The 21733-nt window shown below is 35.0% G+C and overlaps 1 protein-coding gene and 1 long non-coding RNA gene across 2 annotated transcripts in view; one reads left to right on the forward strand and one right to left on the reverse strand.

Moving 5' to 3' along the window:
• Window positions 1-1537: 1537 nt before the first annotated feature.
• The window catches only part of LOC125658913 (N-acetylated-alpha-linked acidic dipeptidase 2-like), a 56993-nt gene continuing 36797 nt past the window's right edge, over window positions 1538-21733 (reverse strand). The window contains exons 6-12 of the mRNA XM_056149694.1: window positions 19945-20040; window positions 19601-19803; window positions 13254-13397; window positions 8209-8367; window positions 6003-6213; window positions 3089-3248; window positions 1538-2961 (exon numbers count right to left, since the gene is read on the reverse strand). Coding sequence (XP_056005669.1) covers window positions 2793-2961; window positions 3089-3248; window positions 6003-6213; window positions 8209-8367; window positions 13254-13397; window positions 19601-19803; window positions 19945-20040 — 1142 coding nt within the window. The 3' untranslated portion in view covers window positions 1538-2792. The remainder of the gene's footprint in view (window positions 2962-3088; window positions 3249-6002; window positions 6214-8208; window positions 8368-13253; window positions 13398-19600; window positions 19804-19944; window positions 20041-21733) is intronic.
• LOC125658937 (uncharacterized) lies at window positions 4872-5916 on the forward strand. The gene is made up of 2 exons (XR_007363843.2): window positions 4872-4948; window positions 5396-5916. It is a non-coding gene; the product is annotated as an uncharacterized LOC125658937 (long non-coding RNA).

Here is a 21733-nt window from a genome sequence, read left to right on the forward strand (position 1 = left end):
CCCGGAAACCATATTGCTATTTCAATGTCCAGTGCACTTGACCTTTGACCTTTTGACCCCAAAATTGATAAGGAACATCTTAATCCCATGGGTAGTCCATATGTATTATATGGTGACTGTAGGTGGAAAGGATAACGCTTTAGAGCCCGGAAACCATATTGCTACTTCGATGTCCAGTGCGCTTGACCTTTGGACCCCAAAATTGATAGGGAACATCTTCATCCCATGGGTAGTCCATATATATGATATGGTGACTGTAGGTGGAAAGGATAATGCTTTAGAGCCCGGAAACCATTGCGTCTACAGACGGAAGGACAACCCGATTCCAGTATACCCCCCCCCCCCCCAAGTTGTTGGGGGGGTTTAATTAAACATGCCTAAAAGACTCAAATAGACTTTTTAAATTGGGGGGGGGGGGGGGGGGGGTTGATGAATTGACGAAATTGAAAATGTTATATGTTAATACTTTTTAAATCTACAAATAAAATCTTCGAAAAACTTGTCAATTAGAAAACAGATATATTAGACAAATACATTTTAAAAAGAAATTGAAATGAAATGGCTGAATTTCAGATATATCGCTATATTTTAGATTTGAATCAAACGAGAAAAAAATCCAAGTACCGGTCCATATTGATAAAATAATCATATTGTTCAACTTGCTAATTTTATACCCTTTTCATAAAGAAATTAAGTTTTCCTATATAAATTCATTGAATGTAGTTTTCTGATCTCAATTATCTTCATGACAACTTTTTTATAATTCCAATCAGGCTTGGTTCAAATTTGAAAAATCACAGTATTTTTGAATTTTCACTTAGATTTAATAAATATTAACAAATAATGTTTTCAATTTTCATATAAATAATAGCTTATCTTAAAAATTACAACGTCTAAGTCATTTAGGCATGTTTTACCAGGGTATTAGAAATTTGGACTCTAGAATCTCTTATTTGCAAACAAAAAACTCTTTTATCATTCTGGAAAAAGTAAACAAGAGGCCCATGGGCCATATCACTCATCTGAATCCCCTTGGCCCATATTCAAAGATTTTCCATAGACGCATGTAAAACTTTGATCCCTACTGTGGCCCCAACCTACCACCGGGTGCCATGATTTTTACAAACTTGAATTTCCACTATGTCAGAAAGCTTTCAGGTGAATGTAAACTTTTTTGGCCCAATGGTTCTTTAGAAGAGGATTTTTAAAGATTTTCTCTACGTATTTGTGTGTAAAATTTTAAATACCCTATGGTGGTCCCAACTTTCACCAGGGGGGCATGATTTGAACAAACTTGAATCTGCACTATGTTGGGAAGCTTTCATGTAAATTTCTACTTTCCTGGCCCTGTTGGTCTTGAGAAGAATATTTTACCTAAAATTTTCATCTCCTATTGTGACCCCAACCTACTCCTGGGGGTCATGGTTTTAAAAAACTTGAATCTGCACTATGTCAGGAAGCTTTCATGTAAATTCCAGCATTTTTAATCCTGGCAGTGATTCTTGAAAAGATTTTAAAATGATCCCACCTTTTTGCATTTGTTTTTATTATCTCCTCTTTGAAGGGGCATGGTCCTTCATTTGAACAAATTTGAAAGCCCTTCACCTAAGGATGTTTTTCACCAAGTTTGGTTGAAATTGGCCTAGTGGTTCTGGAGAAGAAGTTAAATATGTAAAAAGTTTACAGATCGATAGACAACGGACAACAGGTGATCAGAAAAGCAAACTTGAGCTTTCAGCTCAGGTGAGCTAAAAATCATATAAGAGCCATTCCTAGCAAACAAGGCCCTTAAGTATTTTAGTGCTAAAGTGTGAACTATAGAAAACAATCCCTCAAAATATTAGAGCAATGTTGATTGTTGTTAAAATATTGCAGTAAATCAAAGATGACAATCAACTCGTGATTGGCAATCATGACCTTTTTCTTTGCAAGTATGCAAAAATGACATCGTGTTTTTTCATTATGATGTTTTTTGAAAAACATTGCTGGATAAGATAAGGGTCTTTTTTGCGAGAGCTTGTATCACTCTTTTGATGGTGAAATCATACTTCATAAGAAGTGCTCTAATGAGCCATTACATCAAATTTTAGTGTAACTAGAGAATGCTTCCCAGCTCCCCAAATCGGAAGTGCTTCAAATGAAACCTCCCCTTAATGTACTGCATGGTATGGAGGAGAAAGCATGAGCAGGAACACAGGCATTATGAACTCCAATAAGCCACATTGGAGAATTGTTCACAAACTATTTTACACTCTCCACCCCTCAGATCCACTATAACTTTAAGGATAACAATTGGATCCTCCTGTCCCATCAATATGCACATCTGCAAATGGCAATGAACCATTGTACAAAGTTTCAAAGCCATATAGAAGGGGGAGATCTACATGTACTTTTGAGAAAAATTTACAATGCAGATTTGTAAGAAAAATGTGCTTGCAGTGATAATGTATGTGATTGTGCAATTGAAAAAATCTTGTGCATAGATGTAAAAATGTACTGAAAGTAGGAAGAAAATTCTGACCCTTATAGACTGGAGTAGACAGATATACACTTGTAAACAAAGTGTAATAGAAGCATGATTGAACATATCAAATAATGCACAATTTTTTACATGAATATACAATCCCAAGTAACACATATCTTGTATTGTTAAGATAAGAATATGTTTCAAAATATTGCAATCACTTCTGGCCATTTTCACCATTATGGCATGTTTTTTTGTGATTGAGATCTGCAGGAGGATAGATTATCTTTGGCACATGTATTTTCATTACTTCATAGCTCTCTGTTTTTCAGGACAGCTGAAGATAGGAAATGACCCCCAACAGGGCCCTGTTAACAATGTTGACTATATGCTGCACTTCTGTCCAGTCACTGGTCACTTTTGCAGTACGTATTGCTTCTTTTATCAGAATAGAACTACCATCAGGCGACACGCCATACAACAGTGAACTTGTATATCTTTAAAGAAAACATGTACTATAATTTTTCATAATTTGATACTTACACAGATAAAGAAACTGATGGAAACTTCCTTACATTAAAAAAAACCATCTTGGAAATAAATAGAAAGAAAAGTAAGGCTAACTTGATGTCCTCAGGAGAGGCCATGATTTTGTCCATTCCCATCTTAATGTCATTCATTCTCCGAGTTCCCAGAGGAATCTGGGTGGAGACTTCAGAAGTGAGATAATTTTCAAAGGCCTTTCCAATTCGAGTCAAATCATCAATAGAGGTGGGCAGTTTTCCTGAGGTAAAAGTAAGCAAATGAAACCATTAGGCCAAATAAAAAAATATGTGTGGTTCCGGTTACCCAACCGTCCCTAGTTTTTACCCCTGACCCTAAACTTTTTTTTTTACTATTTCCAAAGTCAATTGATGTATTTAGCTGAATATAATGCACACCTTTTTCAAGATTTTCTTTTCTGAGAAGGGGTGCATAATATATACCACTATACATAAGGTTTTTGACCCATTTTCCTTCAGGTGAAGCTTGACTGTAAGTTCATTCATAACCAATATATACCGTATGGTAGATATAACCACTAAAATGCTAAGCTGTAAACACTACAGTCTACAGGCCATCTAACATTAGACAGAAAGTAACTTAGAACTAAAGAGTGCTTACATAAACAATAGTGCAAATTTCAGGTTGTTTGAATATACTGTGTAATCACCCAGGCCTCCTTATTTTTAAAAAAAATTGGATAGATTTAAAAACTTGGAAGGGCTTGGTTGAAATATCATTTTCTACTAACTTTCATGTTTAAAAACATATGATTTTGGCAAATGCCGATTTTTTTCTGTACTTATTTATACAAGAATTGTCAAAACTAGAGTGATCCCTACCATTTTGATAGGTCTATATCACACCATATATATAAATGGTACATGCAAAGAAGTGAAAGTAAAAGAAAATTGTGTTTCCATCTACATCTATCATTAAAAAAATAAAATAAAATCCCTGCCTACCTACCCTATTTTTCAAGGGAGTGTAACTGGAATCACACATATTATTCTATTTGGCCTTAATAGAATACTAGAGAAACGTTGCAAAGTTTTTCATTCCATGACTTTCACTTTGGTGACATATTTACTCAAGATACACCCCTTTGTGATATAGGCAACACTATACTAATTGGGTCTGTAAGACCTAGCTTGCACAAAACGTGGCTTTCCTGAAAGTAATGGGCAATAATAATCATTTGTTTGAAACCACTCTAAGGAACATAAGTGATGTTACAGCCTTGAAACTCAACACTTCAACTGTGACTGCAACTACCTACATGTATCTGATGCTTGATTTCATAGACTGAGCCTCAGTCGCTTAAATGTGGAAGCCGGGGCATAAATTTTTGTCCTATATATGACAACCCTAGTAATGAAAAAATGTGAACCCTAGAACCAGAGACTCACTCATTTTCCACTTGGTTCTTTCAATATACATGTACAGTGGTCATTAAAAAAATACATAGACTTTTGCCATAACTATTTTTAACGTCCAAAATTAGCAGACATAATATGACAATAATCTTAATTATACTAAAGATAATTCAGACATTTTTTGATATATCAGGAAATATTTAAAAAATCAAAACCGAAAAATAAGGTCACAGCTAGTGCATAGTGAAATTTTGTTATTTACAAAAATGCATCAGTATAATGTTACAAAAATGTAATTATCAAATCTCTCAGAAATGGTGTTAAAACAGAATAAAATTTATACGTTCTAGCAGAGAATTATTACATCATTTTACAATTTGCAAAGTTTTGACGTACATGTAATATGTCAAGGCGTTTAATGGAAATTGATTACATAATGAAGGTGAAAAACATGACATCACGGGAAATCATGGAGCAGCAAATAGCCATAATAATTTGTGTTGCACTCACGAAATCTCCAACAGAAGCTGTTAAAGAGCTGGAAGAAGTGGATAATATTTCTAAAGTGAGTCATGCTTTTGTTTATACAGTGTAAATGGCATAGACGATTTTCTTGTGGTAGAGATTCTATATTAGACGACGAACGTCCTGGTATGAAATGAATCATATGTGGAGATCTTGTCAAAAGAATACGTAATTAATTGTTGTGTATGAATCTATACAAACATGTATGTTCACTGCATGTGGCTACATTTAATTAACTGATAATACATTAACATGGATTAAGCTACAATACAAGAGTTTGAGAGTATCAAATATCAAGTTCTGGAGAGTCAGTGCTTTTAAAAGGTTACCCATTAGCAACTGTCAAAATCAATAACTATTCTAAACATTGTTTTATTTATGTCGGAGATGCAGGTGTGAATTTTGGAATATAGAACTTTAAGAGTAATGTTATGGAAAGTGATGGTCGAATCACTGTTGCGGAATTAGCAGACATCTTTGATTTTAGCTCCGGCAGTCTTCACTATTCACTAAACATTTGGAAATGAGAAAAGTTACAGCCTGCTGGATACCTATGAACATTTGGAAATGAGAAAAGTTACAGCCTGCTGGATACCTATGAACATTTGGAAATGAGAAAAGTTACAGCCTGCTGGATACCTAATGAACATTTGAAAATGAGAAAAGTTACAGCCTGCTGGATACCTATGAACATTTGGAAATGAGTTGGAAAAGGAAAAGAGTTGTAGCCCGCTGGATTCCTAGACTGCTGACTGAAAACAGGCCATGTAATAGAGGATAATATTTTGAGGAACTGTGAAACATGACCCTGTGACATTATATTTTTGACATAACAATCAATTTGGAAGTGCTGGCAAAAGAACATGCTGTTTTTAAAATTATATATCACAGACACTATTTGATCAAATAGAACGAGACATACCTGGTCGATAAATGATTTCAAATCCTGTAATATGTTTTCTAAGTTTTATTTTTGAAAAAAAAAAAAAAATATATATCTATCCAAGAGATACATTGTCTACGTGGTTTTTGAATGACCTTTGTATGTATGTACTATATTTAGTCTGTTGAGACAGTATTCCTTGTTAACTTACCCATGTCTACTTTTGCCTGTGCATTAGTTAGATCTACAAGACTTCTGGCAAACACATCGTGAATGAACTTGGTGTAATTGACCATGTTGAGAGGGAGGTGACTGTCATCTATTAAATGTAGAGCCACAAGGGAGTTAACTCTGGAGGCTGCTAGATGATACTGATCATGGTGGACCAAATCATGAAGTAGAGCTGACGTTTCTTCATTATTCTGTTAAAGACCAAATGGTTTTCATGAGTTCTTGTTCATATTAAAAGAGGTATAACAAGCTTTCTGAGAGTATTGCATGGCAATACATAGTCCCCTACCCGGCTGCAAAAATTCTTGGACCACAACAATATATATATTCAAAGTTCGTTATGTAGATTATGGTAAAGGGGAAAAATGGGGAACCAGGACAGAAAAAGAATGTATGGTTGGAAATCAACTACTATTCATGCAGGTAGAAAGACTAGATCAAGAAAAAAGACAAATTTATAATAAGGTTTAAGTCTTTAACCAAGTCAATGAACTGTGAAATGTAGGTGATCATGAATAAATTTAGCTACATTGTTGTATAACTATGCTAGAAGTTTTAATGAGTGTAGTACTCTTATCTACAAATGTAAACTGCATTCATGCTATTTTTCCAAGTCCAAGGGCAATAACTTAATGAACAAGAATACCGCAAACGGTACATATGCCCATGAAAATGCTTACATAGGGTGTTATGTATAATTTGTAGAACTTTGCATCTGGCAGTATCAGCCATCATCAGGCTGTGACATACTTTCTTTGCATAATATGAATATTTCCTAAAAAAAGGACTAAGTTCAACAACATGAACTAATTTTCTTAGAAATTGAAGAAAATCAAAATCCTTGCCACATTGCACATCTTCCATACCCATACAAAATATTCTGTAAAATAATAAGGTCCTCACTTGAAAACTGTAGAGGGAAAAATAAAAGACAAATCATGTACTCTCAATGCAATATTTCCTCAAAACAAACCAAGTGCAACAACTTGTAATATTTTCAAATATTAAAGAAAATCAAAATCCTTGCCATGTGCATATCTTCAATACCCATAAAAACACTGTGCAAAACAAGATGACCCTCAGTTGAAAATTGTGGGAGGAGTTAGCCGGACAAATTATGTACCCTCCATATAAAAATAATTTTCAAATGAAGGGGAAAACCCCTGCAAGAGAGGTAGAAATGGATCAAAATTGCAACAAGTTCTATCCAATAAGCCATATAGGAGAAGAAGTGTTCACAAGCTATTTTACATCTTCCACTCCTCTTAGATCCACTATAACTTAGGAAAATAATTGGATCCTCCTGTCCCATTAATATGAACATCTACCAATGGCAATGAAGCAGTGTACAAAGTTTCAAGTCTATCAAATAAGCCATATAGGAGGAGAAGCGTTCACAATTAAGATTGTGTGACAGACAGACGAACAAATGGACAGATGGGTGAATGGAGAGCAAGTACAAAAACAGTATGTCTTCCCCTGAAAGAGGGGAGACATAATTTTGGCACCACCCTGAAACCAAACCCTTACCCCCTAGGATTATGAAATTTACAATTTGGTAAATGACTACCTATACTCCTTCTAAATATTCATTTAGTTTCAATTTAGTATAAATAGCATTAAAACAGATATCATTTATATGTTTTGCACATATACACTATATATACCACCTCACCCTGGAGTCAGAACCTCTACCCCGGAGATCCTGAAAGTTACAATTTTGGTACAGGCCTTCCTGCTCTATTATATCACTATGCATTTAGTTTTTCTTAAAGATATGGAGGTGTAGAGAAGAAGATTTTTGAAAAGTTGTCAATTTTGGGCAGTTTTTGCCCCACCCATAAGGCACCAGGGATGCAGGAGTCTTGAAATTTACAATTTGTCCTCCATGTCCCAAAAATGCTTTATACCAAATTTGAAAGGAACCATATATTAGCTAGGTAATAATGTTCAGTTATAAGTTCATATGGAGAATATTTTAAAAGAACAATATTAATGAAACATGAAAGGCTTAACTAATGACTGATAAAACATTCATATATTTCAATGTTACCAAATTAAGATGGATTACATGCACCAACGACATCAAGTCAAATTTTTTATACAGTGAAATTTCCTAATTTTTTTTTTTTAGAGAACATTATAAATTTTTCAATTGATGTGTCGAAATAAAGAAAGTTACATACAACATTCTGACTGATCATGTAACCAACACTGACTACAGGCACTCCGAGCCTATTCAGGACATGGCGGACTACTCCACTTCCATTGAATTCAAACCGATTCCCAGATTTGTCATACTGCCAGTCTGCAATAGTAAGTTGTTTGTCTTCAGGGTGAGGAACCTACAATAAATTTACATGTTGACATGTATATTGGATAGGGTATTTTTATCTAAACAGTCAATCAATTCAGATATCCAAATGCACAACTTCCATTGCATATGTTCACTTATCTAAGGAACCTTTATACACTGCATGAACATTAAAGAATTCTAATAATGTCCTTTTTCATCATAAGCTAATTAATAAATCATATGTTGTGTTTACTGGAAGATTAATTTACTTAAAGGACACAACGCATGTTTCTAAACTTTTTCATTTTTTCATCAAAATTAACTCTTTTTATGCCTAAAACTACTTTAAATGTGTTTTAAATGAAATATTTTGCGTAGTTTTCGAGTTTGAAAGCGATGAAATTAAAATCTTGCGATATGCATATTTTCTTTCGCTAGTTTACGCGCCATTTTGTGTGCCGTCATATGCGCCCTCGGGTTTGAAAACATCTATTAGCCATTTCATAAACAGATTAGATTTAATCGACAAAAAACCAATTGTCACGTTAACGGCTTGTAAATAATAATGCATTAAGATGTTTTGTACCGTGCTGGAGTGTACTAGTTGTCGGTAGAAAGGATTTAGACTGGGTATTTTTCAATTTTTCGAAGGAAGGTACGAGAAAAAAGATGTGGATAATTTTTTTGTTGGAACAAGAACTTTACCTTAAAAAACACACCCAGTCACCTTTTCAAACATCGCTTGGACAGAGACCCTGATAAACTGCGAATAAATGGATATATCGAAGCTATAAGCACTGGTAGGCCTATAGCATACATTCTGATTTGCTCTTCAAATTCAATACACACTCGGATCAACTGACCTTCACCTTGTAACAACATATATTGACGATACAATGTAACTTCTACCAACTGGTAGATTTACAACAACAAAAAATAAAAATACAAAATAATTGAACTTTTAATTATACAAATAATAGAATATTTTATTTCCTAACTTTAAATTGAATTATAAAATTATTTCTTTATTGAACTCGTAGCATCTTGAGTGCGTCAGTAGGCTATAACGCCGTTCTCCCACTTCGTACTTCCTAAAGACGTACAGATCACAATTCAAAAATATTAATAAGATTGCTTTATCAAAATAAAATAATGTGATTACCACTCTACATTTTAATATTTTTATTGATTTGTGTGTGCGTTGTCTTTTTCTTTCTTTCCGAAATGCACGCGTGACAATAGCTTGGCATAGGGGCCTAGTTGTCAACAATTTAACGTATCATAATTTGTCTAATCCAAAAATAAATAATGATTGCACTGTTTATTTTAGAAAAACAGCACCAATTACAGATGTATAAAGGAATAACATCCCCAAAACAGTTTGTAGACAGCTACCCATATAAACATTATTTACTCACAATTTTGTCGATTTCATACACGCTTTACTCGCTATATTTGGGTATTTACATCGTTATATGTGTGCACTGGTGGCGAACACATATAAAACTCGGACAATTTGTCAACATCGATTTAAATGTTGCCCATGGTAAATGAATTAGGCCCCTAAAAGTTGAGTTTTTAATAATATCTCGCAGTACTTTCACAATCCGAAGGGCGCATGTGACGTCACTGTACCACGTGACTACCTACCTAATTAACTTGACTTTTTGAAATCGGGGCTTAGATTTAAGTCTGTATTGTGGTTAATTATCGCAAAATTTCGGCGAACAAACTATTAGAATTAATTACTATAAGCATAAAGAAGACAAAATGCATGTAATATTGTATACTTTGAAAACATGAGATGTGTCCTTTAAGAAATACGACAATATCCTTTTTGAGTGATACTGGGATATCATATGAAGCTGGTCATGTGATTATATACATTTATTGCATGATAGTGAGGGAGATATGAAGATTTATTCACCCCCCCAAAAAATCGTTTATTATACCGAAACAAGGAAAGGCTACAAAAATGGATTTGGAATTGGAGCCCGTTCATCGTACTATGTAGCTGAGATCGCCCTAACAGTAACATCGCGCCGTCAACATATTATATAAGTACAAACAACAAAATACAGTGATAACCAGTTTTCGTATTTCCAATCTCCTTGAATGCTGATTTACTTGCTTGTTTTTGTATCAGGCGATTTAACTGTGTATCAGAGACCTCATATTCTGTGCCTTATGAACTATGACAGTACAATGACTCTGACCTTTGACCTTGTGAACTATGAAAGTACAATGACTCTGACCTTTGACCTTGTGATCTCAAAATCTACTCCTTATGATAGGTTAAGGTAGAACCATTATACCTAGTGTGATATCTGTTGAGCAAAGCATTTTCAAGATATTGTGCAAAAAATATATTACTACATGTATATCCAGTTTGACCCTTAACCCTGTGATCTGAAAAACAATAGGGGTCATCTACTCTCTAAGGGCAACCACCGTTCAGTTAGTTTGGTAACTGTCAAACGAAGGGTTGTTCAGATATTGAGCAGACAATATCTTATGTGGATCCAAGGAAGATTGAACTTTGACTTTCAATTGTTGCCTCAAAATCAGTATGACTAAATCTACTCCTTATATAGAACCACTGAACCAAGTTTGATGTCAAGCAAAGGGTTCCAAAGATATTGAGCTGTCAATATGTTACTGTGTCCTATTTGACCCTTGACCTTTGGACCAGAAAATCAACTACTTCATAGGAGAAGTCAGTATACCAAGTTTGATGTCTGTCAAGCAAGTCGTTCTCAAGATATTGAACGGACAATATTCATTATGTACAGTTTTAGACCTTTAACCTTGTGATCTCAATATCAATGCGGGTCATCTACTCCTTAGGTAGAACCACTAAAACTGTTCAATCCCTCCAACCATTCATTTCCTCATTGTCGTTCGAAACTCGCTCATCAGTCAGTCATCACGGTCGAGGTGGAAGAGGACCATAATAATTGCTCTTGATTTGACACAATATTTAAAAGTTCAACAATGCTGGACTTTCCATACTTCAGATTCATAAATTTTTTTTACAATTTGCCAGTTCAACATGACACGGCAAAGTATACTAGTACTTTTATTTTGGGATAAAAGGGAAATTAGCTTTCACCAAAGATTGTGAACTTACTGATAAAGAAAACGTGAAAATGGGTTTTTCATTTTCATATGAATAAATAGATAATGATTGTATTGATTAAAAATAAAAGTGCGCACAGTTTTTTAAAAAAAATTGTCAATAGGGGATTTTGAAACAAACAAAATGTCAAATTATAAGATCTATTTCAAGTAGTATCCCTCTTATACTAATGTGAATTTAACATGCTTTGGTGAAAGTGTTGGAAAATTAAAATGAATTCAATTGTTTCAACTGGTGTGGTATGAATTGATAGGATTTGCTAGATGAACAGTGTACGTGTACTAGTCTATGTACTCCACCCTATAGGTCCCCTTCTTAGATGACATTAAGTATTGGCTTCCGTGACATCACTCTCTAAATTTTGGCAGATGTCTTCTAAGTCTTTTAATACATGTGTACCGAATGGGTACCATTAAATTATGTCTACCATATCAATCAATATAGTTAAGTCACCATGGTCATTTAAAAAATCCGGGCATTCCCATATCAGATTTAACGACTGAGAAAGTAAGCCGGTAGCCATAATTTGAACAAACCTGAATCTGTACTTTCTGAAGATGCTTGCATATTAAAAGGATAATCATGGTCCTGTTGTTCCTGAGAAAAATTTTAAAAGATTTTTCCTGTATATCCCCATGTAAATATTTAATCCCTTCTTGTAGCTTCACCCTACTCCTGGGGGTGGGGGTGGGGGGTGATTTGTTCAAACATAAATCTTCATTGTGTCAGGAAGCTTCTACTGTACATAAGATGGCCCAATGGGTCTTGTTGAGAAGATCTTTAATTTACCCCATCCTATTTTTTGCCTTTTCTTCCTTATCTCCACTTGGAAGGGGAGACAACCCTTTGTTTGAACAAACTTGAATCCCTTACCCAAAGGATGCCCTGTGCCAAATTTGGTTGAAATTGGCATAATGATTCTGGAGATGAACTTCAAGACGAAATTGTGAAAGATTTACGACACATGACAGACAACGGGTATATAAGAAAATCTCACTTGAGTCTTTGGCCAAGGTGAGCTAACAAGAGTACCGCCAACGGTACATAATACGCCCGTGAAAAGCTAATATAGAGTGTTTTTCTTACACCATGATTTGTAGAACTTGGTTTCGAGTAGTATCAGCAGTCACATACTTTCTTTGCATCATAAAAACAAAAAAATTATGTATTCTCTATACAATATTTTCACTTGGCACAAGATGTATGGGTACAAAGTTTGATGGTCCTAGCCCCAACAGTTTGGTCTGTATCCTGCTACTATGACCTTGACTTTTGCCCTTGAGAAACAATAGGCATCCTTCACTTGGCATAAAATGTATGTGTACCAAGTTTCATGGTCCTAGCCCATACAGTTCGGTCTGTATACTGCCTACAAGGTTTTCCTACTAAGTGATACTGCGACCTTGGCCTTTGATCTTGAAAAACAATAGGCATCTTCCTCTCAACATGTTGATCAAATACCAAGTTGCAATATCCTGGAGCTTATGGTTCGATTTGTATCCTGCCTAAAATGTTTTCCTACTAAGTGATATTACAACCTTGACCTTTCACCTCTGATCTTGGAAAACAATAGGCATCTTCCTCACATCATGATGATTAAATGAACCAAGATGTAAAACCCTGGAGCTTACAGTTTGGTCTGTATCATGCCCACAAGGTCTGAAAAGACAGACAGACAGACAGACAGATGACGCCATACCATAATATGTTCTGTTTTTGACGGGTGTATAAAAATTGCTGCAACTCTCTGGATCCCATCTAGATTTTACAATTCATAGATGTATACATGTACTTACCTGGTGTAAAACATGTTGAATAAGTTTATTCAAGGCTGGAGAAGAGGAAACTTCAAAAACCATGTCATCAGCTGATGAGCTTTTTTTGTAGAGGTCAAGGTCGATGTATGCTATAGTCTGCCTTCCGACAACATACTGATTTACCTAGACCAAAATTATTTTGAGATGATCAAACTTTTTCAATACTTTATTAACTTTTATGAACACCACTAAACACATAACAACAACAGCATCGATCATATTGATCATACAGATGCATGGTATCATCAGTTACTGTATGATGTTGTCATACAGTTATCAGTATGGCAAGCCGTTTTACTATTTATTCAAACAAGAGGCCCACAGGCCTTATCAGTCACCTAAGTACTAAGTAAAAGTATCATTAGTCCCAAGGGCTATAAAATTTAAAACTAGAAATATGTCCATAGGACATGAATGCCCCGATGTGACATTTGTAATACAATATGAAAATAAGGGACCCATGAGTCACCTTGGCCCATATATATATCTAAAAAAATTCCCCAATATATATGCATGTAAAATTTTTGATCCCCTACTGTGACCCAACCTACCCCCGTGGGCCATGATTTTTACAAACATGAATCTGCACTATGTCAGAAAGCTGCCATGTAAATTTGAACTTGTCTGGATTAGTGGTTCTTGAGAAGAAATTTTATAAAGACTTTTTCCTATATATTTTCATGTAAAACTTTGATTCCCTGTGGCCCCACTCTACCCCCAAGGGCCATGACTTTAACAAACTTAAATCTGCACAATGTCAGGGAGCTTCCATTTCTGGACCAGTGGTTCTTGAGAAAAATTTTAAATGGCTCCACCCTATTGTTGCATTTTTGTGATTATCTCCCTTTTGAAGGGGGCATAGCCATCATTTGAACAAACTTGAATCCCCTTCAACCAAGGATGAAATTTCTAAATATTTTGGACACCATTTTAGTACTGTATCTATTGTAACTATGAGTACCATCAATGCGGATTTTAAACTCCCGATTCGTGACCGGTGCCCAATCATGAATAGGCTTATTGTTCACCAAGTTCACCCATCTTCTTTGTCAGTGCATTTTCACTATTTCGCTATAATAATTTCCCGGTGGAGAAGGGCATTGCCCCTCATTTGAACAAACTTGAATCCCCTTCCTCCAAGAATGCTTTGTGGCAAGTTTGATTGAAATTAGCGATATGGTTTTGAAGAAGATGATGAAAATGTGAAAAGTTTACAATGGAAAGTTACGCTCACATTATTGAGCCTTTGGCTCAAGTGAGCTAAAAACCCAGGGATAATTGGTACCTTATCTCATGGCCTGATATTCTGCCTCATTCACAATGGAAAATAGGTTAAATTTTTTCATTTTGTGGAAAAAATCAAAATACCTTTTTCCTTTTAAGATATTCATGCAGATTAAGGACGACCATAGGTGTGATTGAAGGGGAAATATCTTATCATGTAAAAATTTTTATAGCTTTTCAATGAAGAGGGAAAATTGCAGCAGTTTTCCATTCACCTTATCATGAATTAGAAGAGAAATGCAGTGCTTCACAATAGAGAATACACTTTGTTGTGTTAGTATCAGGGTTGAAACCTTTAGTGAACTTAGTCTGGTGTGGTGTTAGCCTTTATACACTCAGATAAATCTGAGCTGTGGTCAAGTCATATCACAAATGTATACAATATAAAGAGAACCTTTGAAGTACTATTGTTATTAACTCTAAAACCTTTAATACAGTTAAATCTCAGTTGTTTACAAGTCAATTATCACACATTAAAAAAGGGAAACCTTTCTAACACAATCTTAGTGAAGTACGTGTTCTAATAAAAAAAAAAAAGTCATGTTTTTTCAAATTGTTTTTATCTTTAAACTATTTGACTCAAGTATTAATTCATTTCACTATGAATAATATTTTATTCAAATTTACCAAGTTTTAAGAAAATTGCTATAAAGATAAATAGCAATTTTGCATTGGTTAAATGTTAAATAGAAAGGTTATCATCATTCAAAATTACTTCTAATAAAAGAAAAAATATATACTTGCATGAAATGCTGATCCTCATTTATATACATGGATATCATAAACTGACATGACAAACACCAATTTAATCAAAATTTGACTTGTAAATCTGCTTCTCTACTATATGCCCTGGCCATATTCAGAAAGGGACAAAATAAAAATCTTCATTACATTGCTTTGAAACTGAGCTAAACACCAAAATAGGAAATAGTGAGGTCAAGGTCACAGGGAAGGTCAAGGCCATAACATGATACTACAGTTGAATAGCTACCACTAATATGTATCAGACTGAGTGTAAGAGTTTTCATAAAAATATTTTCAATAGTTGCTTTGAAATTGAGCTAAACACCAAAATAGGAAATAGTGACGTCAAGGTCACAAGGAAAGTCAAGGTAATAAAATAATGCCACAGTTGAATTGCTACCATTAATACATATCGGTGTAAGAGTTTTCATAAAAACATTGTCAATAGTTGCTTTGAAACTGACCTAAACATCAAATATGGAAAAGTGATGTCAAGGTCACAGGAAAGGTCAAGGTCAAAAAATATTGATGCAGTTGAATAGATGATACTAATATGTATCAGCATGTAAGGTTTGATGAAAATATCTTATTAATAAATAGTTTCTTTGAAACTGAGCTAAATACGGAGCTAAACGCAGTGTGACAGAAGAACAGACAGCAGACAAGACATGCCCTGGCTTTACATAATATAATACATGTATTAACATTAAACGATATGACTAATTTGGACCCATTCTAGAGCCAAAACCCTGGAATGAGAAATTCATCATTTTTTTTTGTACATCCTTTTCTGTCTTTCCTAATTAATAATGCATTTAGTTTTTAGTCTGTATCAGCAAACTTAAAGATGCAAAACAATAACCGCAAGAATTTTGGCTTGACCCCAAAATCAAACCCTTAATACTTTCTAGGATCATGAAATTTACAATTTGGTAAAAGACTACCTACTTCTTTTAAATATTCATTTAGTTTCAATTTAGTATCAATAGCATTAAAGCAGATATCATTTATGTGTTTTACAAAAATACATTATATACCAAGTTTGGCCCTGCCCTGGAGTCTTACCCCCATGATCCTGAAAGTTACAATTTGGTAGAGGCCTTCCTGCTCTTTATCACTATGCATCAATTAGTTTTTCTTAAAGATATGCATGTGTAGAGAAGAAGATTTTTGAAAATTGGTCAATTTGGAGCAGTTTTTGCCCCATCCCTGAGGCCCCATGGGTGCAGGAGTCCTGAAATTTACAATTTATGTCCCCCTTGTCCCAAAGATGCTTCATACTGAATTTGAAAAGAATTGAAATAGTAGTTAATATCAAGAAGTTAAAAATGTTCAATTGTTAACGCATATGTCATAAGAGGTTGATCAACAGATTGCATCAGTAAAGAGATATCTCTAACTTAAAGAGGTATCTGTCTTGCTTTAATTGCAATAGGTCACCTGACTTTACTCAGATGACCTAAAAAGAAATATCTCTTTGACTTTGAGAGATATCTCTTTAACTTTGAGAGAGTTTAAGAAATATCTCTTTAACTTTGAGAGATATCTCTTAAAGCAAGACAGATACCTCTTTAAGTTAGAGATATCTCTTTACTGATGCAAAAGAGATATCTTCTAAAGTTAAATAAATATCTCTTTCAGAAAATGTAATAGTCAGAGATATCTCTTTACCTTTAAAAGATATCTCTTAAAGTTAAACACATGGCCTAATAAATTCACTACTGTAACAATGGTTATTCCCATCTATGACCTTCACCTTTTGTTTGACGAAAATTAATATAAATAAGAATTACTCAACAAATTACAAATTATTTAAAAATCTATTATATACAAACTAGATAATTTGTAGATATAAATCACCTTATTTAGACACTTTAAAATCACCTATGGAATATTAAATAAATATATTTTGATTTAAATAATTAATATTTTATTAGTATTTTGTAAGAAAATTATGCTGCACATATTATGAATGAAATTTTGTCTTCCATGTGACACCGTGAAAGCACACCGTGACTCTCCATGGACACACCGTGTTACGCGGAGGGCTTTCGGATTCAAGGCTGGTGCAGAAATCACAACTTCAAAGGCAGCGACTTTTTTCTTGGCCCACGGTGAAGCATGGACTTTTGGTCCACAGGGGCCGTGCATTTTGGGGGATACTCGTGGCCTGTACTGTATAGATTATTGTATGAAAGACCCACCTACAATGGTTCTAAAGATATCTAACACCTGTTACGTTTTCTTAAAAGTAGGTCTAATTTCAATGTCACAAGGTCAAAGCTACATGTATGCCATATAGTATGAAATAAAAGGTTTTGCCATAAGAAATATATGTACAAAATATGAAAGATCTAGTTCAGGAGAAAATGAATGCGTCAGATATTTAAAAGTAGGTCAACTCTAAGGTCAAGGTCACAAGGTCAAACTTCACAAAATAATAAGGTTTTGCCATAAAGAACCTACAGTGATCCCCCGTTATAACGCCAACATTTGTACCTATGCAATTTTGGCATTATAATGGGGGTGGCATTATATCGGGGAGGGAGGGGTGTACAGCTGTCATAAGAAATCAAACAAATTTTATCTACTACATCAATGTGCTATTAGATTTCGGTGTGTCCGCCATACTCAGATTTCAAAAACAATATTGCATATTTGAACTCAGATGATTATCGTTTACGTAAATTATTATCTGCTCCAAACTTTGATACCTGAAGGACTAACGGTGGATAATTGGTTAAGCCTGCTCACTGAAATTTTCCTGCCGTTGCTTGGCGATAATTAGCGGGGGTGATTATAACGGTAATTGACCAAATCATACCTGTAAATAGGTTGGCGAAAGGCGGTATGCGGGGGATGGCGTTATAACGGGGTTTTACATAGCGAGGAAAACGGGACTTTGAACTTTTTTGGCGATATGCGGGGGTGGCATTATAACGGGGGGCAATATAGCGGGGGACCACTGTATATACAAAATATGAAAACCCTAACTTAAATAGTTCCAGAGAAATTGAATAGGTCAAGATTTTTTTTATAAACTGTAGGTCAAAAGATCAAATACCAAAATGATTATGTACAAGGTATGGTCATAAAGAAGTAGGTAAAACACCAAATTCAAGGTCACAAGGACAAAGATCATGATATCTAATGAAAGATCTTGTCATAAAAAATATATATACAAGATATGAAAGATCTATCTTATGAAAGATCTATCTTAAATAGTTTAGGACATATTGAATAGGTCAGATTTTTATCAAAAGTAGGTCAAACTTCCAGGTCAAGGTCACAAAATCACACATCATTGCATCATATGAAAGATCTTTCCATCACAAATTTATATATACAAAATTGAAAGCCTTAGCTTAAATATTGATTGATTGAATATTGTTTAACGTCCCTCTCGAGAATATTTCACTCATATGGAGACGTCACCACTGCAAAATTTCAGCCTATGCTCGGCGCTTATGGCTTTGAGCATGGAGGGATCTTTATTGTGCCACACCTGCTGTGACACGGGGCCTCGGTTTTTGCGGTCTCATCCGAAGGACCGCCCCATTTAGTCATCATCTACGACAAGCAAGGGGTACTGAAGACCTAATCTAACCCGGATCCCCACGGGATGAAATAGTTCAAGAGACATTTTAAAAAGATTTTCCCATATATTAGCATTTAACATTTGATCCCCTACTGTGGCCCCTACCTAACGCCTTGGACCCTGATTTGCACACACAAACTTGGATCTACTCTATATAAGGAAGCTTTCAGGTTGGAACTTTTCTGGCCCAGTGGTTCTTGAGAAGAATTTTTTAAATAAGTATTCACTATAATTTTGCATGTAAAACTTTGATCCCCTATTATGGCCTCCAACCTACTCCTGGGGGCCATGACTTGAACAAATTTAAATCTGCACTATGTCTAGAAGCTGCCATGTAAATTTTAGAAATTTTCTGGCCCAACAGTTCTTGAGAAGATTTTTAAATGACCCCGTCATATTTTTGCATTTTTGTGATTCTCTCCCCTTTGAAGAAAGACTGACCCTTCATTAGAAAAAACTCGAAAGCCCTTCACCCAAGGGTGCTTTGTGCCAAGTTTGATTGAAATTAGTCCAGTGGTTATGGAGAAGAAGTCAAAAATGTGAAAAGTTTACAGACAGACAAACAATGGACAATAGGTGATAAGAATAGCTCGATCACACTGCTGAGCTAACAAGGGAATAACACATATGATATTTCACAGCTTTTAAATGTATACATTTTTTGTTTGCAAACCATAACTGATTACTTAAAATAAATTACCTTTAAGAATTCTAATAGTCCTCTCTGCAATGCCCCACCTCCCCATGAACAAAACCGTATACCCCTTCTGGGGCCCCACTTGTCTGCAAACTTGATACTGGCGAAAGCCTGTGCCATTTCCAAAAGATGGGCTGTTCCAAGATGCAAGTCCTGGTTACTTGCAATCATTTTCTTTCTTGAAGCTCCAACAACAACAAATCGATCTGAAAACAGTTGGTGATATTTATGTTCACTCAGAAAATTTTTTTTCTTTATAAATGTACGCATTTTTTTAGGAGAGAGAGAGAGAGAGAGAGAGAGAGAGAGAGAGAGAGAGAGAGAGAGAGAGAGAATTAGATCTTAACCTGGTTCCATATCTCCATAGATACTGGCAATCACATTGGTAATGGTCTCCTTTTTTTGAATGACATTCACTCTCAGATCCACCACAACTGGAGAAACTTCAAAAGCAATTCAAAATGATATTGATACAATACCTATGACCATTTCATTGTTATAGATATCACCTCCTCATGCCTGGTAACACATAGTGCCTCCACAGAGCATGGATATAATCATAGAATCTCCACAAAGCATGGATATAATCATAGAATCTCCACAAAGCATGGATATAATCATAGGGCCTCCACAGAGCATGGATATAATCATAGTGCCTCCACAAAGCATGGATATAATCATAGAATCTCCACAAAGCATGGATATAATCATAGAATCTCCACAGAGCATGGATATAATCATAGGGCCTCCACAGAGCATGGATATAATCATAGTGCCTCCACAAAGCATGGATATAATCATAGTGCCTCCACAGAGCATGGATATAATCATAGTGCCTCCACAAAGCATGGATATAATCATAGAATCTCCACAAAGCATGGATATAATCATAGAATCTCCACAAAGCATGGATATAATCATAGGGCCTCCACAAAGCATGGATATAATCATAGGGCCTCCACAGAGCATGGATATAATCATAGTGCCTCCACAAAGCATGGATATAATCATAGAATCTCCACAAAGCATGGATATAATCATAGAATCTCCACAAAGCATGGATATAATCATAGTGCCTCCACAAAGCATGGATATAATCATAGGGCCTCCACAGAGCATGGATATAATCATAGGGCCTCCACAGAGCATGGATATAATAATCATAGGATTTCCACAGAGCATGGATATAATCATAGAGCCTCCACAGAGCATGGATATAATAATCACAGGGTCTCCACAGAGCATGGATATAATCATAGGGTCTCCACAGAGCATGAATATAATCATAGAATCTCCACAGAGCATGGATATAATCATAGGGCCTCCACAGAGCATGAATATAATCATAGAATCTCCACAGAGCATGGATATAATCATAGAGTCTCCACAGAGCATGGATATAATCATAGGGCCTCCACAGAGCATGGATATACATTACATGTATTATAGGTTTTTAAAAAATGTGGAATATCTATGCTTACTAGTGTATTTTTTTTACTAAAAACTCATTTCATGAATTTATTGACCCTGAAGCAATCTACTACACCTCCACATTATTTTGTTTCATTCCATGAAAACTGTTCATCATTCCATGCAAACTGTTCATCATTCTGTGTTCATCATTCTGTGCAAACTGTTCATCATTCTGTACAAACTGCGTTCAACATTCATTGCAAATGAATTGGTCTATGTAAGATCAATTGAACATATTGATCCATAGAACATATGTAGACCATTCAAGCCCTGCCTCTAGAAACTTACAACTAGACAAAGCAAAACATGCAAGTCATTCTGCTATGGGATCTGAAAAAGGTAGATTTAGAGGAAAATTTGAGCAATAATTTTCAAAGGTGAAAATCTGGCAAATTCTTAATACAAAATGACATTAAAACCACCAGTCAGAGCAAATATCCGATACATTCATGGCCCTCGAGGCAATTTCAATATGCTTGGTAGATGTTTTATTTATTTATTTTTTCACAACATATAGAAATAATTCATATTGTTATAATTCCAATGTTATTTGTAACATTTGTTTTGATTGGATAAAAATATAGCTGAATTAGAATTTACACATCAATAAATCCGAAAACACGATGTATTCATATATACACGCTTGAAAACAAATAATGTAGT

This window comes from Ostrea edulis, chromosome 9, assembly GCF_947568905.1.
Source record: "Ostrea edulis chromosome 9, xbOstEdul1.1, whole genome shotgun sequence".
In the NCBI taxonomy this organism is placed as follows: domain Eukaryota; kingdom Metazoa; phylum Mollusca; class Bivalvia; order Ostreida; family Ostreidae; genus Ostrea; species Ostrea edulis.